This window comes from Coturnix japonica, chromosome 9, assembly GCF_001577835.2.
Source record: "Coturnix japonica isolate 7356 chromosome 9, Coturnix japonica 2.1, whole genome shotgun sequence".
NCBI classification, from domain to species: Eukaryota; Metazoa; Chordata; class Aves; order Galliformes; family Phasianidae; genus Coturnix; species Coturnix japonica.
In genome coordinates this window covers 17420626-17438291 of record NC_029524.1, presented here as the reverse complement: position 1 = coordinate 17438291, position 17666 = coordinate 17420626, and the positions used below count along the sequence as shown (strand labels likewise).

The following is a 17666-nucleotide window of genomic DNA, read 5'->3' as shown; positions in this document are numbered from 1 at the left end:
TATTGCGTTATTAGCTAACCGCGGTATGGGAACATATTTTACATGTTAACTAAAGTGCAAAGACCATTTAGCTAATAAGTATGACTCGGTCTTTTAAATCTTAATGATTAGCGACTTCACAAAACTGTAACGTGGAGATAAAAATAATAATTGAACGAGCTGTGTCATAAGAACAAGTTTCAGCTGGAACTCGCGTGTGACAAGGGCAGATAAGGTGCTAATTGCCAGGCTGATGGGACAAGGCAGACGTAAACATATCTGCAGATCTGACCAACCCTTGTGACCCTTTGCTGCATCCCAGTGCTCGGTAAAAGTACACTGTGATAGCTCAGCCCAGCAGCACAGTGAGGACAGGGATTGCTGAAGCACTGTGCAGCTCCCAGCTCTGCCATCCTCTCCCTGCAGCAGAATTGATTGGAAACATCCCAGGATGAGCAAAGTATCATCTATAAGGGGTGATACAGTTAAAAGAGTAGTAGTAGAAAGCACAAAGGCTCAGCTCAGCACTGAGCAAGCAAGGGGAGCAACCTGTTAATTCTCAGGAGTCCCAGTGTGCTGGCAACAGGCTGTGGGAAAGCACTCAGGAGTAACCACTGTTACAGTCATATTACCCAAGTGGCTCTGAACCCACAATGAAGTTGAGGAATACACCTACAGCAGTGTGGGCTTTGTTAAACTGACTTATATGCTAAGTTACAACCGATTGTACAAGCAATTCAGGCTTTTAGTTGTCATTTATTTGGTGGCACAGAGGAAAACAAAGGCTGCCTGGCTCAGTGTGTTGCTAAACAAATGACACCTCGATGCTGCGTTATTAATATTGAATGCAGTCCCTCCTGAAAGTGCCACTGACTGATGCACTCCTCAGGTAACTGTGCAAAGCTCAGCTCTGCGTGCCAGCAGGGATGTTCTGCAGCCGCGCAGCAAATGCCACCTGCAGAGCTAATGGGCCCTGCTGGAAAAAGAAATGTCTCCTGTCTGGAGATGGACGTGTGTCTGAGATGCACGGAGGGGACAGACAACAGCACAGGCCAGCACACGCTGCAGATGTTATTCACGGTCACCTTTATGTAACAGACAGATAACATTGCTGTTATTGCAGGCATTCCAGAATATGGTGAAATATCCTCCACTGAACACATGGGGCCAATGCTGATCCTGGTGAACCTCCCATCACAACCACTGCAGTGCTTGTCGTCAATGTGAGCTCACTGTGAGCAGCACTGGTGTTTCTTCTGAAATAAATAGTGGGTATCTATCCTGAGGAGCTTGCTAGAAAGCCTTGTTTCACAGCAAGGAACATACAAATCTCAAAAGCTCGAGTAAAAAAAATCATTAATTGTTACAGCTGATCTAAGCACTGTACAAAAAGACAGAGGGCAGCGAGGGGAGGTGACCTGGCAATGGTCACACCATGGGAGAGATAAAACAGAGAGGAATAGCTTCCGACAAGGAAAGAGGAGAGAAATAGTCTGCAATCACACGTATCAACCGGGACAGAGTTTCTTAATTTCTCTGAAAAACACCGAAAAATGCTGGACAGGCCTGAGAGGTGGAGCACATACAAACCTCATGAAGTTCAACAAGACCAAATGCAAGATCCTGTACATGGCTCAGGGCAACCCCAAGCATGAATACAGGCTGGGTAATGACTGAGTGGGGAGCAGCCCTGAGGGAAAACGCTTGGGTGGATGAAAAAAGGGTGACTATGAGCTGGCAATGTGCACTTATAGCTCAGAAAGTCAGCTGTACCCTGCGCTGCATCAAAAGAAGTGTGGCCAGCAGGTCAAGGGAGGTGAGTGTACCCTCTGCTCTTGTGAGACTCCACCTGGTAATGAGGCTCTGGCACAGGCTGCCCTGAGAAGCTGTGGGTGCTTCATCTCTGGAGGCATTCAAGGCCGGGTTGGATGGGGCTTTGAACCTGGTCTAATGGGAGCTATCCTGCCTATGGGACTGGATGGATGTTATGTCCTTTCCAACCCGTACCATTTTGTGGATCTGTGATCTGTGCAGTATTTTGCTAGCACAGCTGCGCTACCAGGTGTTTTCTCAAGGCTTCAGATCACTCAGCAGGAGGAGGCAGCAAGCATGAGAAGAAAAGGTGAAGGCATGAAGCTTCAGCATCACCCAACCCCTTCCTTTGTTCCAGCTAAGCGATGACCCTGTTTCATATAATGCTTTACCAGCTAGTAAGATCATGCTGCCACACTGCAGTGGGACACTGAGGCACACATGTACTGGGTATTCCTCCCATTCTTTCCTTGGCTCTTCCTGCAGCTCAGCTGTACCAACAGTTTCAGAGCAAAATGACACCTGTGGCTGGATGGTGCAGGCAGTGCTCAGAAGTCCCGCAGTTGATGTGTCCTCCTGGGCTGGCACCTGCAAGGTGTTTGTGAAATGAGACTTTTGCCTAAGGTTTCCTTCTGCATCCCTCCTTCCTGTGTGTGTGGCCATGCCTACGCCTCCTCCCCGCCACGCAGGTCTTCGAGCTCTGTCATGGATTTGGCTGGGAGCTTCTTGCGGCGGAATACAGCTGCGATCTCCTCAAATGACTTCCCCTTCGTCTCGGGTACTTTGAGGTACGCAAACAAGAAGAAGACAAGGAGGAGGACGGCGAAGACAACAAACACATACGGTCCGCACAGATCCTGCAGTGGGACAATGAGAGCAGGGCACAGCCATCAGACCACAGCATGGCGTATCGTCACCCCTGTCTGCCTACCCATGGAGATCTGGGGGACATGTGCACATCCCGCTATTCTGCCTTGGGGACCTCACCCACCTCATTAGGGAGGTTTCTTACCGCGATGTATTGGAAGCACATCCCCACAATGAAGTTGCAGGCCCAGTTGCAGAAGCCGGCAACAGCAATGGCGGCGGGGCGTGGGCCTTGGCTGAAGAGCTCAGCTACAATGAACCAGGGGATGGGCCCAGGCCCAACTTCAAAGAATATAACGAAGAGGAAGATGGCGATCATGCTGACATAACTCATCCAGGCGAACTGGCTCTGCAAGAGGATGCACTTGGCGTTATGGTTCCAAAGTGATTCTCATTAATTATTACTAATTAATTAATTTTCTTTTTCAGAAATCACTCTTTATTCAGACAAGTAGGGGCTATGCATGCAGGACACAAACAATGCAATGTCTCCAGGTGCTACATGACAAAAAACAGCTCCAGATATTGCCATTTTGTCCCTTCTAGGACATATGTGAGATGAAGATGAACATGCAAAGCTTTCACTATTCTTGTTTGCAAATTACAGATTAAAAAGTGGAGATGAAGCCTTACCAGGAGTGCAAGTCCAACCGTCATGGCCACGGCACTGATCAACATGCCCATCAGACCAGCCAGGAACAGTGAGCGCCTGCCCGCCTTCTCCACCAGGAAGACCTGCAGAAATGCATGCGTGATCAGTCCCTAGCAGCCCTGCTCTTAGGAGGCCAATCAGGTCTGTTAGCAGCAAACAGCTCGTTACCATCAACACAACTCACTCCTGCTCTTCTAGCTCATGTGGTCAATGCACCTTGCCTGCGTGGCAGCAGGAGTCAGAAGTTTTGCCCTGGCGGCTCCCAGATTCCTTCTGCTTAGCTGACAGCCACAGCACTCAGTTTGCTCCTTCAGCACTTCTTGGACTCTGATCGTCTCACCCAGCTTTTGACATATGTATCTGTACCGACTGCTTCACCCAAGGAGACAGAGGCAGCTCCAGGTGGCAACCCGACGACTTGCCTTAAAATACCCTACATCAGCCTCTGAGGCTGCCTGTTTCTTCCCTTCCATTTTAAAGGACACTTGTGGCCATTCACTCAACCGCAGACATCTTCTCTTCCTGTAATTACGGCCAGTGATTTATGCTTCCAGGAGATGGTCTCTGTTCTGGAGACAGGTCATCCTACAGACACGTGGAGCTGCAGATCCTTGCCAAGATCTGCCTGTCTGTCAGTTATTTTGCCTTTCAGTCAGGGTCTGTCATTCATTGACAGGTGTGGGTAACTCTTTAAGTGTTGATGGCCAAGAGAGCAAATGTCCCCAGGGTAGATGTGGGACTGCAAGGAGACCATCTGAGCTGGAGGCAGACCTCCGGTGGCACAGCCTCTGTGCCTCGTTTCACAATGAACACTCAGAGCTTCTCCTCTGCATGGGATCTGCAACGGACTTTCACTAAAGAAATTTCACCCCAAAGCCTTCTACCTCCATAGGATGGACTAAGACCTGTATTTCTGCATTGCATCTAGTCCCACTTCCTCGTGGGTAAAAGTCCTTTACTCCCTAATGCATTCCAAAGATATGAGGGAAGTGGTCATGCTTGGCGTTTCCTGCTCTTATTATAGTAATAACCACATTAAAAAAAAACATAATTAAAAAAATATATATCTGCTGATTAGAATTGGATTAATGCTCCCAAGAGAGAGACATGAATGGAATGGCTGGGGAAGCTGGAACCACCCTTTTATTGCTGTAGAGCAATGCGTAAATCTGAGGAGGAAAAGTGCTCTGTTCATTTATGGAGTAGCCTTTGGATATCTATCATGCAGGCACTGTGTGCATGCAGAGGAAAATCTGAAGGACTGAAGATAAGGAGCTTGTGAGCTGTCTGCTCCTGGGGCAGATTGGACCCATGGAATCACAGTCTCAAAGGTAACTTTTATCTGGGGCTCAGTGCTGATCTACCTGAGCTTCCCTGCACAAGATGATGCAGCTGTCACTCACAAGGCACTGAGCAGTGCAGTCTGACAGCAAGGATTTTCCAGAGGAGGGGGTGCCCAGGGAAGGATTCTCCTCTGAGGTATTCATGAGCAGCTCTGTAAAGCCATGACACCCAGCCCCAGCTCCAGCATAAAGTCAAGTTTCAACATCAAACCTCATCTCTCTCATTTTGGGAATGTAGGGCAGAAATATTTACTTACGGAGATAACCGTGAAGACGGTGTTCACCACTCCAACGCCAATGGTTGCATAAACTGGTTGGCCAACGCCGGCTCTCTCGAAAATGTTTGTAGAGTAGTAAAAGATCTATCAAAATGCAATAGGATGAAGGATTAGGTAACAGGGCTGCTGTAACGTTCTGTTCTCTTGAAGGATTTCTCCTGCTTGGCTGACACTTGAAGTTATTTAATTGTGATTAATCTTTCAACTTTTTAAGTATTTATTATAATGATTAAAGCCAGACCTTTCAAAAGAACCCAAGGGAGTTAAAAATCCTATTTAAATTTCCCTCCTGAATTGTTGCATTTTCACTTTTGAAAGTTCTCCTCCACGTGGCCCCATGTTTAAGCTCCAAAATTGGATTCCCAGCACTGCACATTGGAAACAAATGCTGTGAGAGAGCAGAGGTTTGAAGAGCTTTTTGGATATTACTGTATTGAAATGACTCCAGTGTCTCCCTTCTCTCAAAGAATAAGGCACTTCCTATCTTGTGGAAGTGAAGGACAGGAGGACAGTGTGGATTTCTTTAACAGTTTTGGGAGTCTCACCGCATTGATGCCTGAGAACTGCTGTGATATCTGAACCATCAGTGCCACGATCACTGCCTGCCGGTACTTGGAGGAGCTGAACAGCTGCCCGATGGACACTCTCTTCTCACTCGCAGCTTCTTGCTTTTCCTTCTCCATCTCAGCAATCTCTTTCATTGGGTCACAGTTTCCTCTGAGCCTCTTCAAACCTTAAGAGAAAGTTCAACATTTTCTTATTGTATTAGATTAATGAGGGAAATCTGCCTGACCAAAACGGAGGTACACTGACAGGTAACACTATGGGTGGTATAAGAACAGGCAGGTGAACCCAGAACTTCTCTTACTTTTTTTGGCCTCCTCCACCTTCCCCAGCTTGATGTAGAGATAGCGGGGGCTCTCAGGGCACAGCAGCAGCAGGAAGAACTGCAGCAGAGCAGCCACCCCAGACAACCCGAGCAGCAGCGGCCACAGCTCGTCATTGCCAAGGAGAAAGTCCAGACCCAGGACCTGGAATTATGGAGGCATGTTGGAAAGCAGTGAGAGATTTTCAAATTATGCGTGGGCAGCATTTTTCTTTGCTCTATTTGCAAAGCATTTTTGAAACCCCAGCACAACAAGCAGGACCTTGCTGCCTATTTCCCATATATATTTATATATATATATTTTTTTTTTCAGGAAAGAGTAAGAAGATGCAAACTTTGGGCTATGTCACATGAGATGAACTCATGGTTACATCATTTTCTGGATGTGTTGGTCGCAGTACATGGATGTGCCAGTCTGTCACATGGCAGGGACACCCAACACAGTGCACAGTGCTCCCTACCCCTCTGACAGAGCCATATTTAGATAGTGAGTATCTCATGCTCAGCACCCAGTCTGGCTCTGACCACATGTCTACCAAAATCTCACATGGGTGAGCAGAAGACCTTGGGATGTTTCACACCTCTGACACAGGGCTGGAGTTTAACCCCATTAAGGCAAATTCTCCTTCAGTTTTAGAATATAATGTGAAATATTTCTCTCAGGTTCCCCCATATATCCCCTGATATCTGTCATGCTCCCTCTGGTTCTGTGGCTTTCCCTTCGTACCTGGCTGATGAGGATGCCTGTGACGATGGCCAGCTGGTGCAGTGTCCCCAGTGCTCCTCGGAGGGCAGTGGGAGAGACTTCACTCACATACATGGGCACGAGGCCAGAGGAGAGCCCTGCACAGAGCACATGAGCATCACCCCTCTGTGGGCAGCAGAGACCTCTCCCCCAAATAGAAAGGAGGATGGAGCCTGAATCCCACATCCAGCATCCAGCATCTGTCATTTCACATACCGCATCCATCGTCCTGCATCCTCCATCCCATAACCCATATCCCACATCTCATATCACACATTACTTGTCCCACACCCCACACCCCATCCAGCCCAGTGGCTGCACATGCACATGCACATGCACAGCTCTGCACAGAGCAGAGCTCTGCTGGGAGCAGTTATCACAGAGCAAAGAGCTTTCTACAAGGCTTTCCTTGACCCATCAGAGAGCACCAGTAACAGCGATAACAAGTTGTATTTCTAAGCTAATTCCAATGCAATTCCATATTATCTGCCTGCTATCTTTTCCTCACTACTCGCAGTGCTGCTGTACTATCTGCAGTCTGGGTGTAGATAGTACTGTTGTCTTGGGAACCTGTTAAACAGCACAGCTAACAGCACACTAATGGGACAGTCACCACCAAGACAGAGCCTGAAGTCTGGGGCACTGCCCAGGAGGTGCGTCCAGCTCCCTTCTAGCATAATTGAATTTATGATGGAGCTGACACAAATAGCCCTATGGAGGATCCCGGATTGAGAAGAACAAGCATGGAGGAGAAACCTCATTATGAGCTAAAAAAAGTTGAATACTGCAGAAACTGAGAAACCTTCTCCATCCCAGCGCCTGCCCTGCTGGCACTCACCGCAGTACAGCCCCGTGATCGCCCGCCCAGCGATGATGAGGATGTGAGATGGCCCCAGCTTGGCCAGCCCCATGAGGAGGTTGCCAGCGATGGAGAGGACGTTGACCACCAGCATGGCTTTCACTCTGCAGGGCAGCAGAAATATCAGAGGGGTGCAGGGAAACTGGGGCTTCTAGAACATGGCAAATGATGCTGAAATGCCCTATCTTTTTTTTTTTCTTTTTTCTTTCTTTTTTTTTTTTTGTCACAGAGAGGATGGGATTGGAGTGTCTGTAAGGTTTGCTCAGTGGCTTCTCGGTTGAGGGCTGAATATTGAAATAAAACACCCAATCTGTACTGTAGGATTTTAATAAGCCAGACCTCTGGGATGTTTGGAGCACTGTATTGGAGGTCTGATGGTTCCTTTGTTGAATTAGGCAAAATGACACAAGTGGTATTTCTACAAGAAAGAACAATGTTCTGGAGAAAATTCAGACATAAAGACTTACACTGTACTGACACAGTGTACTATGTTTGGACTGGAAGATCCTTGTAGGTCTTCTCCGACCTTAATGATTATATGCTTCTATGAATTTGAAATTCATGGAGAGGAGTTGTAGTGTGGGGACTCACATGCCTGGAGAGCACATGGGAGTGGGGAGGGCAGGGGCTGAATTCCAGCTCCGGGCTCTGCGTAAAGCCGTAAATACCGGGGGAAATGAATCTGGTCCCTCCCAGCCCTCCAACCCCACAGAGATCTGCACAGCAAAATTCTGCTGAAAACCTCAGTTTTTTACAGCACAAAGCAGACTTATAGTATGCATGCAGTGACAGTTTGGGCAGGGTGATGCCTTTAGCTCAATTGGAGCCAGAGGCAGCTGCTCACCTGCCCAGCCGGTCGCCGATCCAGCCCACGGTGAAGGAGGAGATCATGCCTCCAACAGCAAACATGGAGACGGAGAGGGACCAGTACATGGTGAGGATGTGAGGGGACACGGGGGGGTCCTCAAAGCCAGCTGAGGGTGGGAGCGTCCCCTGGGAGCTGCCCCATGCCTCTGTGCTGGGGATGGTGACAATGATAGCAGCATCATCCCCGGAGGTGTTGGTGGCGTGCCTCACCATGGGGACAGCGCCCAGCATGCGCCCATAGTGCGCTTCTATTACCTGCAGCAGGCAAAGAGGAAAACGCCATCAGCTCAGAGCTACAGCCACCCCTGGGCTCTGCAGTAGGGATTTTCCTCCCCAGGACCCTGCTGGGCACGTACCTTCTGTGGGGCGTTGATGACGCCCAGGCTGTAGCCGTACTGGAAGAAGCCCAACACTGCGGTGAAGACAGAGAGGACCAACGTTCCTGTGAGGTGCTGTGAGGGAGCAGAGCAGCAGAGCACAACCTCAGCTCCAGCTGGGAAGGATGCAGCCCTGGGATGGACCCATGCCCCCGCAGTGTCCCAACAGCACCCCTTAATGCAGCTGGGAGGACACACCATGCTGCTGGCTTTCAGCAGTGCTGATGAGAGTACTTTTTTTCACTCCATCACAGCTGAAATTATCCTGAGTTGAAAAAGATCTTATAAAACAACCCTCTGGCCCCTCTGTCCTGGCTCTGTACACAGAAATCACAGAGCGGTGAATTAAAAGGGGTGTTTTTGCTGTTTGCAGTGTTGGCATGCAGCAACCACCAACCCTGGGTGCTGTTCTCCCTCCAAATCCCAGTGCCCACCACCACCAGCACTTACCTTCTCCGCCTGCATTTTGCTCTTCCCATCCATCCCCACTGCTCCCCACACCGTGCTGAGCTGCTCCTACTCTCTGCAGAAGGGACAGCAGGGGCAGTAGAAGTGGCCGTGCCAGGGGAGATGGGACTATATCACCTCTGGAGTTAATGAGAAACCCGTCCTTCCAGCAGTTGTCAGCTCAGAGCCAACCCATGCATTTTTTTTGGGGGGGGGGCACAAATAGAAGAATGGGGACTCTCTGAGGGCAGAGAGGGGATGTGGGCAGTGCAGAGGGTGGCTGAGTTTGGGTTGTCCTATGGCACTGTGCCATGCTGGGGAGCAGGGAATGCAGCCACTCTCAGAAGTTCAGCACCTGTGATGGCTTCTGCATTGGGTTTATTGACTGCATCATGAAACTTGCTGAATGTTAGCAAGAAGAAACCTTTCCAGCACATGGAACCAAGATGCTAAGAAACGAGTAAGTGTTTTATTCATGTATCACTTGGCACCTGCTTTAAAATATATTTGTGAGAAGCAAATTTGTATAGATGCAGCCGTATCCAGGTATCTGTATGTATGTAGCTGCAGCCCTCACTGCAATGCCTGCACACACCCACGTGTGTACATTCAGAGGGCTCAGAGAATGCTGCATGCACACACGGAGACACAGCACAGCCAAGTGACTCCGAGCACCACCATTACCCCACTGTCCCCAAGCAGCCCGTGGTGGTTGAGCACACAGCCCCACTTGCTGTGATTGCTGATGCTGGATCGGACTTTGCACAGTGCTGCGGATCTGGTCTGAACTGGTCCTGCTCAGCTCTGTGCTGAAACCCTGCAAAGAATGGACTGGAACCCTACATGCCTACAGGTGCTGTATCCTTCCAATGGGTTACGGTGAGTCATGGTGCTGTCCATCAGGAGCCCTCATGTGGGTACTGAGGGTGCTTTCCATAGAGGGAAAAACAGGGAGGCGAACGCTGCTCATCGCCATGCTGGGTTCAGGGTAAAACTTTAACTTGAGGTAAAGGGTTCATTGTATTCGTGCAGCTCCAGCCTCTGCTCCCACCCCTCTGGCTGAGCCCACTCCAACATCCCTGCTTGGGGTGAGGAAAAGACTTCAGGATGCCCATGGGGTGTGCGTGGCAAGGAGGGCTTCTTACATACCCAAAAAAGGGCAGGGTGGTGTTTGCAGGGCAGCTGGCTGTGATGCACCCAGGGCAACTGGAACACGTATTTGGCTCCCAGTGACTCCAGATGTTTTTCCATGGGGTCTGGATGGGGCTGGGCTGCCTGGCACAGATTAGGGCAGGGGAAGGTGGGGGGTAGCATGATGGATAGTGGTTATGTAATGATGTGGGGTGAGGGCAGGGACTGAGGTGCTGCTATTGGTTCCTTCTGATCGGCTTGTGCTGCTGTGCTTTTAAAGAATACATTCACAAACTGCCTCGTGTTCATACACAACAATTCTCTTTTATTTCATCAATGCACCCCAGCACCCCACAACTGAAAAAAAAGAAAACATCATTTAAAGCTGCATATTCTGAACCAGTCACATCGAAGGGAGCACAAAATGAAACGAAGGAGTGATCATTCACCTGCATCATAATTTAATAAAAAGCTCCAATTTCAGGTAGCAACCCCAGTGAAAATAGACAGAGTGGTTGGCAATGGGTGATGGGTTTGAGGGCTGTCACCATGCTGTGCTGCGGGGGACCAGGGGCAGTGGGGGCAGCGGGAGGTGCTGCCCCAGGGGCTGTGCCCCATCCACGTGGGTACCACTGTGGGCAGAGCATCCCATCCCACCCCATCCCATCCGCGGTGAGCAATGCTTGCGCCCTGGATAAAGATTCGAGTTTGACCAAGTCCTGTTGATTTAATCATTTTTTAATAAAGCCATCGTTACTGAGTACACCAAGATTGCCAGTTAAGCTCTCTATATGTCGCTGGAGGTAACAGTGCTGTGATCAACAGCAAAACAACGGAACGAAACAAAAAGAAAACAAAACAAAACGAAAAAAAAAATAAACCCAAACGAAACGAGGTAGGTTAAAACCAGCAACACAGACCTTGTTATGCGACACCCCAATACCACAGCGGCCATGCTTGCAGCTACTGAGAAAGAAAACCCCAGATACGCACTGAAACGTAAATCAACTGAGCAGAGTTTATAAGGACACGATTCAACCCGAACTAAACACACACACATTTCGGCACAGATGTCGTCTTTCACTGTATGTTGGGTAATTCATAGGGAGCGCGGGGTTGGGGGGCGGGGAGGGGCAGAAAACAAGTATAGATTCAGACCCTTGGCCGAAGGAACCACACACATATATATTGTTAAGCTCTTTACAAGCCTGGTCAGCAGCACAGCGGGCGGCTCGCTCTGTGCCCGTCCCCACGCCAGCTGCCCCTCCATGGCATGGGTGCCCCCGGCCCCCTCCATCCCCGCCAGTATCTGGAGCGGCAGCAAACGGCACCGCTGTCCCTATCACGACACAGCATCATGTGAAGATCCATATAGAAATATGGATGGACAGACTTGACAAAAATGGTAGCTGATTTTTATTAGTCTAAGGCTAGTAGTTTAGCCATTTAAAATCCATTTCCCAAAAGAGGGGAAAAAAACCTATTATTTTTCTCTTCTTTAAAAATCTGTTAAGCCGTTGCTGCCAAAAGCAACATGTAAATGTTGGTGAAGGCAAAAGAGTTCTAAAATTACCCAGCTATACGGTTATGGCCTTCATCACAAAGATAAAAGGTACATTTATTGTGCTGTCTCTCACCAGATTTAATTGGTAACTTTACAACATACTATATATTTGATGCTAGCAGGCAGACAGAATTAAAAACAGACTTTTTTGACACGGTTTCTTTCCCCGTTCTTACAAAGTAGGGGGCAAAGAAAAAGAAAAACTGGGAAGAAAAAACCCAAAAGAAAGAAAGAAAGAAACTCATAACCCACTATAACACAGCGTAATCGGGAGACCTCTGGAGGTGGTTTCCCTATCCCAAGCCGCGTGCGGGGCGCGTGCCGAGCCCTCCCCGGGGCGGCAGGGGAGCATGGGGAGCAGTGATCCTCAGGACCCTCCGCATCTGCCTCTACAGTGTTAGTCCACGTGTTTAATGTCCTTTAAATTAGAAATAATGCCACGAAGGTAAGTGCCAAGGGCTCCTCTGTTACCAGTTCATCATGGAGTTTCTGTTCAGGGTCATGAAAAACACTTGGCTGCTTCCTCCGGATCTGACCGACGCGAAAAATACCTGTTTGGGGGCAGGGGAAAAAACCTCAGTGAGTATTGATGGTTTTTAGAACAATCAAAGATATGGAGCTGATGGTGGCATGGAGCTCAGCCTGGGGAAGCAGTTCAAAGTGGAAGCAACCCAGCCCAGGAAGGATCCAGCCTTGTGAGCCCACACAAGCTCAAATCCCAACCACTTCATAGTGAGTGCGTAACAACACCTCCATTGCTATCAGCAAATCAGGTTTGGAATAGCCCACAGATACCACATTTATCACATCACTGCCACGGCATCATTTATTATGCAACATTAATACGACTGAGTTCAGTGATTCATACCTTGCTAAACGTTAACCATTTGGGTCAATGCTCAGCACAGTGGTAGTAGCCGCGGAACAGCATTTATCAGTGCTGTCTATAGAAAAACATGGGGGCCCATGGAGAAAACACTTCACGATCATGAAGATGAAAATGCATCGTAATGTTTCTACACCTCCACTCAAGTTAGGGTTATCACACAACCTTAGCACTACCATTTCTTAACTCCTGCAGAGCTTATTTGGTGGACTCAACAGTTAATGGTCAGATGTAGCACTAGAGAGGAATTCAAGCTAAATCCACGGGGACCTCAGTTTGAAGTAGAAGAGGCATTTATTGACCCATTTATTGAGATCTTCGTCCACTGAAGAAAACTAACTGGGATGGGATTTATGAGCACTGTTTATTAAACAAGACCTTGAGCTTAATTACTCATTAACCCCAGGACAAACTAGACTTAAAGTCTAAAAACTGATCGGTTCTACCTTAAAGCACGTATACAAATTTTGCAGTGGACTTACCTTATCATTTCTTTCACATAGAAACTTTAATCTTTGAGCTCGTTTGTGCATAAATACTCCATCCAAATGTCCTGTCTCCACTGACCGAATTTCAATAGCTTTCTCTCCCCAGCCCATTATTTGATTGGAATGAATGTAGGCTGTCAAAACAAAATGTTTGGTAGGTGTTAGCATGTGTGCTGAGCTCAATACTACATGATGGGTTGAAATCCAAAGTCCCAAAATCCCAAATAACCAGCATGCTTGACTCTGCACCTTATGGCATTTCTACCTTATGAAGGCGAAGAGGAAGGGTTGACCTACCCACTGAAGTTGGCATTTCTCCCCACTGTAGAACCACATCCTTGGTGATCCTTCCATATGTGTTTACATAAACTCCTTCATCCTCATAGCACACAAGCATCTCCATCCCGTCTGTTTTAGGCAGGATGACAATGGCATGAGGAGTAATATTGCCCTGAATCTGCAGTTAAAATAAACCCTACAAGTCAGAATTACATTGAATGGAAGAAGTGGTAAAAGGAAGGGAACAAAGCCTAAGAAAAACAAAACCTGAAACCACACTAAGAACAAAACCCACATTCCATTCAACAAAGAGGCATCGGCTTTTAGAGATAAGCTTGAAGGGGAATAAACTGTCATGTTTACACTGCTGCCAAAGCTGTCTTACACATCAAGGATGAGCAGGGTCAGCAATTATACAGAGATCACAACACGTACACCCAAAGGCTGATGGCTGACACCTGGCAGCGACACCCATCAGCAACCACTGGCTGATGAATCAAAGTCAAAGGAGGCAAATAAACCCAATTTTACAGGTAGCTCTAGGGAGGAAATAATCCCCTTTCTGAGATGCACTCCCCCATGTACTCACGTGAGATGGTATATAGATATCATAAGAGTTCCCAGAATCTACATCAATCACATGGAAACCAGTGTGTGATCCAAAGATAACCTTGAGTCTCTGACCCTCTTCTACAGTGAGATCGACAAGCAGTGGTTTGTGCTGGAGATCTGCAAAAGACTTTTATAACCCTTTTAGTGAGTACCACAGGAAAAAATAACAAGCCCCATAGCAGCAGCCCAACATGGTTTTGAAATCACATTTGTTTGAACGTGTTTCCTATTAAGCATGTCATTATTTACATTCCTGATGCTGTTCCTCAGTCATACACCTCAGAGGGAATCACCCACTCACTCCAGCCTTCCCAGCACACAGGTGCTCACCCTGCCAGGCACAGATCTTCCCCCCCAAGGGCAGCCCTTGCTCCCTGTGCAAGCACCTCTCTGACTCCCAAACAAGGAGATCAGTGAGCTGTATTTCCAGTTGCCTGAATAGATCTGTGCCTATCAAGGCAAGGTGAGGATTCTCAGCACCCAGGTGGGAAGAGCAGCACTGTGAGTGCTGGGCAGCATCCCCACCAAGCCCACAGATCCAGGACTCCACTAATGCTGCCGAGCTCTTCATGTCACCCGGCCCATTAATTCTGGCTTTTGTTCAGAGAAAGCAAATGTGACCTAATACCAAATAAGCCCATTTGTTCTGGAAGGATTCAAAATGAGATTACTCAGCATGAAAGTCTCCAGAAGGCACTGCCCCTTGTGACTTGCTGCTGCACAGAGCTTAGAACGAGAAGTGCTTTAAGGTACTAAGTACAGCACAGCTTCTGGCAGGTTATATAGGAGAAAGGTCTCAGTACTAGCGCTGAAGTAGATGAAAAGGGAGAGAAAAACAGCAGGTCACTCTCCTGCACTTTCTTGATACAGAATTCACACTGCAGAAGGGGAGGGGACCTTGCAAAATAACTATGGAAAATAAAGCCAGCCTGATTTCACTCTCTGTGGTTGAAGCAAGCAAACAAGGTTAAAAAAAATCCCCTAAAACCTCAACTCTGCTTTATTAAAAGACATTTGGTGAGCTTTCTACAACGTCTGCAATGAAGCCTCCCAGGATAAGCAGTATTAATGCTTCATTGGTAGCCATAAGCGGCACATATCACATCTCTACGGCTACAGGCTTCACAACATTTCTGCCAGGGGAAGTACAGCGATGATAAGGCTTTTGAGGAGAGGTTTTGTTTGTGTCCTTGGGGTCTGAAGGCCCTGGCACCGCACAGCAAGACTGAAAGGAAATCCTGTGGGTGCTTATCTTCATTGGTCCTCAAGAGGAGCCGGACTGTGTAGGCAAAACATCTTCCTACACCACACAGTATAGAAACCTCATGTATTTACAATCACAGAGTATTGTGGGAACAAGGCACACATACCTTAAATGCCATAAACTTGTGATATGGTTTAGGAGCCCAAGCATAGATCTCTACAGCATTCTTTAAGGCAATCACCAGGAACTTGATTCTTTCGTATTTCACTAAAATTAGAATAAAAGATGTTTAAAACATTCTTTTTTTGCTTCAAGACAGCACAGTTTATCTCCAGAAGCAGCTGCTAAGGCTCTCTGTTGGTTCTCATGCAGTAGTGTCCACCTAATACATACAGACCAATAGTAAAATTATTTCTGGCTGCAGTTTACCCATACTTTCAATAGAAATCATCAGATCAGATCTAGGGCTACAGAATAAAAATCCCCAAAGACTCCAAGTATCTTTTGCTTGTAATTTTTGCAGCACACGATCAATGTGATAAACTGGAAGATGTTTACCAAGGCATTTTATCACACAGGCTGTGACTGAGGCACTCCCAATACTGAGGAGCAGATGAGCAGCCCTGGGCAGTCCAGTGAGCATCACCCTCCCCAGGCTCAGAGCTGTAGGCACACAGCCCCTTCTCATTGCTGAACCTCCCAGCTGCTCATTTCATGGCTGAACTGGGAACTACAAATGCCTCCATGTGTTTTTGCACCACAGCCTCCCACAGCATGGGAACCCCAGCCACTCACCGACTTTGTAGTGGATGCAGCCTTCCAGGTCCCCAACTGTGATCCAGCCCTGCTTCTTCTCTACTTCAGGGTCATTGTGTAAAATCCTGTTTCTCAGCCAGGAGAGATAGTACACTCGCAGCTTATTCTTCTTTCCTGTTGGCAAAGGAAACTCAGCCGTAAGAGGCAGAAAGAGGTAACAAAGCAGCACGCAGCCCCAGGAACAGCCCTGGGCTCCAGTCCTCTGTGCACAGCCACGCTGGGTTTGCATGGGAAACCCTGAGATTCCAATGTTTATTTTCCCTCAAGGAAGATAAAAGTAAAGCTCTTTCCACAATGAAATTGAAAAGCTTCCCAGATTCGATGACCGACCATCCTCTGCAGGATTCCCACATTAATTTCCACATTCTCATTTCCTGCATTTGGAACCAGGTCAGTGATGGGGTGAGAGTTGTACCTGATATTGTCACAAGGACATTCAAGCCCTCGAGTACGTCCATCTGCTGGAACCGCCGTCTGTTGATTAGGTTGTAGACCTTCCCTTGCCCGCTTCGGTCCAGCAGCATCAGGCCATTTTCTGTGCCCACCAGCAGATTTACACCTGAAACAGAGAGACCAATGGGCACAAGGAGCCACGGCTGCTGCCCACCAGAGGATTACAGCCCAAGTTCATTCTCTGCTATCTCTAAGTGACAATTGTAACTAAGGGCAGCATTCTCATAGACAAGAAGCATCGTTCTTATACTGAAGGGTCCCAGGGACATAAGCCTTGCACAAGATAGAGACAACCACAGCGGGACAACCAGAGGCATGAACCAGGTTCTGCCATGAAGTATTGATGCTGCATTGCCATTAAGCTCATCTGAGGGGACGATGTAACCAGGAGCTCACCCCACAAAGCAGCACACAGTATCTCTGAGTTGAAGCGCTTCTTATACTTCCTTATCTCCGGGGTGTCACTGTGGGGACGGATGTTGGTGGGGTTCACGTTCACCACAGAGATCTTCCTGGCTTCATTCAGCTTGGCCTGCTCCTGTCTGAGCAGCTCACTGGTGAACAGTGCTAACAAGGAAACAACAGGACAGTGAGGTTTGATTGGTTAATGGAAGCAAATTCTTGATTATTATTATATGTTATATTATATACAAATATATACTATTATCTATTATTGTTTCTTTTTTTTTTTTTTTTTTTTTTTTTTTTGACAGGGATGTCATCACTCTGTTATAATCTGAAAGTTTGGAGAGATAACAGCAGTATTTTCTCATAGGTTGGAAGCAACACTAAAGCGGTAACAGGCAGCATCCTCCAGCACTGCCCACAGGGATGACCAGCCCTAACCCTGTCCACATGCATCTGTTTTCAATGAGTTCTAAGGAACTGCAAGCTTTTTGGAGTGAATGCCACCTCCTGGCTCTGCCAGGAACAACTCTCCCAGGTGCCCAGGCAGAGAGGGATGGGTGGACTTCTGCTATTCCGAATTCTCTCTTTCTGGGGTTATTTCACTGGTGATGGGGAGAAGGAATTGGATGGAAATTGGAATGTACAAGGGTATAAACACAAGAGTAAATGAAATCTGAGAGGTTCAAGGGGGTTATTCAGGCTTCACAAAAGGT

General features: G+C 47.7%; 2 protein-coding genes across 2 annotated transcripts in view; both read right to left on the bottom strand.

The window, feature by feature from the left end:
* Positions 1-715: 715 nt before the first annotated feature.
* SLC2A2 (solute carrier family 2 member 2) lies at positions 716-9218 on the bottom strand. The gene is made up of 11 exons (XM_015872003.1): positions 9116-9218; positions 8645-8740; positions 8266-8543; positions 7401-7525; positions 6545-6660; positions 5800-5962; positions 5477-5664; positions 4911-5015; positions 3292-3393; positions 2804-3007; positions 716-2648 (listed from the first exon to the last, which is right to left on the bottom strand). The coding sequence occupies exons 1-11, from the start codon at positions 9146-9148 to the stop codon at positions 2457-2459; spliced, it is 1602 nt and encodes a 533-aa protein (XP_015727489.1). The 5' UTR covers positions 9149-9218; the 3' UTR covers positions 716-2456.
* Positions 9219-10547: 1329 nt separating this feature from the next.
* Positions 10548-17666, bottom strand: part of TNIK (TRAF2 and NCK interacting kinase) — a 133456-nt gene continuing 126337 nt past the window's right edge. The window contains exons 27-34 of the mRNA XM_032446726.1: positions 16942-17112; positions 16508-16651; positions 16072-16206; positions 15443-15543; positions 14050-14199; positions 13479-13638; positions 13176-13315; positions 10548-12358 (exon numbers count right to left, since the gene is read on the bottom strand). Coding sequence (XP_032302617.1) covers positions 12275-12358; positions 13176-13315; positions 13479-13638; positions 14050-14199; positions 15443-15543; positions 16072-16206; positions 16508-16651; positions 16942-17112 — 1085 coding nt within the window. The 3' untranslated portion in view covers positions 10548-12274. The remainder of the gene's footprint in view (positions 12359-13175; positions 13316-13478; positions 13639-14049; positions 14200-15442; positions 15544-16071; positions 16207-16507; positions 16652-16941; positions 17113-17666) is intronic.

Excerpts from the sequence above, each read along its gene's own strand:
- SLC2A2 (XM_015872003.1), bottom strand. The coding sequence starts at position 9,148 with ATGGATGGGAAGAGCAAAATGCAGGCGGAGAAG. Across the intron at positions 3,394-4,910 it reads CCGTCTTCACGGTTATCTCC|GTCTTCCTGGTGGAGAAGGC; the intron begins GTAAGTAAATAT and ends GCATTTCTGCAG. Across the intron at positions 2,649-2,803 it reads TGTGCTTCCAATACATCGCG|GATCTGTGCGGACCGTATGT; the intron begins GTAAGAAACCTC and ends GTCCCACTGCAG.